The sequence below is a fragment of the Gekko japonicus genome, unplaced genomic scaffold (genome assembly GCF_001447785.1).
Source record: "Gekko japonicus isolate JY-2015 unplaced genomic scaffold, Gekko_japonicus_V1.1 scaffold3782, whole genome shotgun sequence".
NCBI classification, from domain to species: Eukaryota; Metazoa; Chordata; class Lepidosauria; order Squamata; family Gekkonidae; genus Gekko; species Gekko japonicus.
This window is the reverse complement of record NW_015170388.1, coordinates 92,736-94,953: the sequence shown is the minus strand read 5'-3', so window position 1 is coordinate 94,953 and position 2,218 is coordinate 92,736. Positions and strand designations below refer to the sequence as shown.

Here is a 2,218-nt window from a genome sequence, read left to right as displayed (position 1 = left end):
TTTAACTGGAGATGCCGGGGATTGAACCTGGGACCTTCTGCATGCCAAGCAGAGGCTCTGCCACTGAGCCGCGGCCCCTCTGTACAGCTCTCCAGGGTCTCAGGCAGAGGTCTTTCCCATCACCTCCTGCCTGGCCCTTTTTAACTGGAGATGCCGGCGATTGAACCTGGGACCTTCTGCGTGCCAAGCAGAGGCTCTGCCACTGAGCCACAGCCCCTCTTTACAGCTCTCCAGGGTCTCAGGCAGAGGTCTTTCCCATCACCTCCTGCCTGGCCCTTTTTAACTGGAGATGCCGGGGATTGAACCTGGGACCTTCTGCATGCCAAGCAGAGGCTCTTCCACTGAGCCACGGCCCCTCTTTACAGCTCTCCAGGGTCTCAGGCAGAGGTCTTTCCCATCACCTCCTGCCTGGCCCTTTTTAACTGGAGATGCCGGGGATTGAACCTGGGACCTTCTGCATGCCAAGCAGAGGCTCTGCCACTGAGCCGCGGCCCCTCTGTACAGCTCAACAGGGTCTCAGACAGAGGTCTTTCCCATCACCTCCTGCCTGGCCCTTTTTAACTGGAGATGCTGGGGACTGAACCTGGGACCTGCTGCATGCCAGGCAGAGGCTCTTCCACTGAGCCACGGCCCCTCTTGACAGCTCTCCAGGGTCTCAGGCGGAGGTCTTTCCCATCCCCTCCTGCCTGGTCCTTTTTAACTGGAGATGCCAGGGATTGAACCTGGGACCTTCTGCATACCAAGGAGATGCTCTGCCACTGAGCCACAGGCCCCTCCTCTCTCCCTGAAATGTAAGATTATTTTCCCAGCCCCAATAATATGGAAGAGCAGTTAACACACTGATTTCCCCTGTGAGTAGGTCTGTGTCCTTAAGAAAACAAAAACCTTCAGAGGTTCGTGTGTGTGACTTTCCCACGGCTACACAGAGGCACGAGTGGTTCTCCTGCATGGAACCGCCCTAGACAGCCTCGGTCCACCAATCTTGACTGGCAGCTGGTCTCTGGGAACCGACGGCAGGGTCTTCCCCAGTGTCCCCACCTCTCTGCTGGAGATCCAAAGGCCAGAACCTCCTACGTGATAAGCTGAGTTTTAGCCCCTCCCAGCCGCCATCCCCGCAGGTCAAACCGGGCCTCACCTGGCCGGTAGCACCCTAACGGGGAGGAGGCTCTGTTTTCCGCCCACACCCGGGGCACCAATGGGGAAAAGGAAGAGAGAAGCAGCGTGCACGAGAGGCGAAGACCAGGGACAGGTGAGAGGTGAGCTGGACGCGAGGAGAACTTGCAACGAAAGACCGCGGCGTGCTCAGAGGGAAGCAGGAAGGTGCAGAGGTGAAAAGGTGTGAGGAAAAGCATCCGGGGAACAGCTCCAACCACCTGGCAGCTGTACTGTAGATTCCCTCGCGGAGAAGGCTTGATGGTTCCAGAGTCAAACTAGCCGTTGCAAGATTTCTACAGGGCGGGGAGGGAAAGTGCCTGTACAGGAGAAGGCGGGGCAGAAGGTTGTTACAAAGAGCGGGCATATGGGGAAGCAGAGGACGGAGGAGGAAAGCAGAAGACGGTTGTCCTTCGGGAGGCGGACGGCGAAGGAGTGGCTCAGGTTAGTGGAAGCAAAGAGACGGCGGCGGGGCGGGGAGGCAAGGCGAGGAGCCCGGCATTGGAGAGGACGTGGCAGGAGGCGGAGCGAGGAGCTGCAGGGCGAGGGGCGCTGCTCAAGACAGGTGGCCAGAGGAGGCGGGAGGAAGCGGAGAGAGCGGGACACTGCGGTGAAGACGCGGCCCCTGCAGTTCCGATGTGGCCCCTGCCGAAACCCCCTTTTTCCACCACCCGGGACAGGCCGAAGGGGACCCACAGCCCCGCACTCAAGAGGCGACAGAGACCGCTTCTTCCACAGCTGATGCGCTCAGGGGCTGGGAAGGCTTGGAGAAGTCTGTGGCCGCCGCCACGGCAGGACCAGGCCGAGAACGTTTACCTGAGAGCCCCGGACGAGATCGGTGTCGGCTCGGGGATACGTGTTAAAAGGCCGCCCGGTCTGCTGTGCCGTTTTCATGACCCCCTCGGAGACGGGGATGTTCGGGGTCCGGATGTTGGGTCCCGAAAGGGGCCGCTTTTCCCGGGGGGACTGCGGGCTGATCTCTCCCGTGTACGTCGACTTGGGTCTCCTCTCGGGGCCGTCGCCCCGGTCCCTCCTGACCACGCGGTCGGACGGCTCCTTTTCCGTC

General features: G+C 60.6%; 1 protein-coding gene across 1 annotated transcript in view; it reads right to left on the bottom strand.

Moving 5' to 3' along the window:
• Window positions 1–2,218, bottom strand: part of LOC107116363 (serine/threonine-protein kinase PAK 4-like) — a 106,039-nt gene that overhangs the window by 12,171 nt on the left and 91,650 nt on the right. The window contains exon 5 of the mRNA XM_015418261.1: window positions 1,969–2,208. Within this exon, the coding sequence (XP_015273747.1) occupies window positions 1,969–2,208 (240 nt within the window). The remainder of the gene's footprint in view (window positions 1–1,968; window positions 2,209–2,218) is intronic.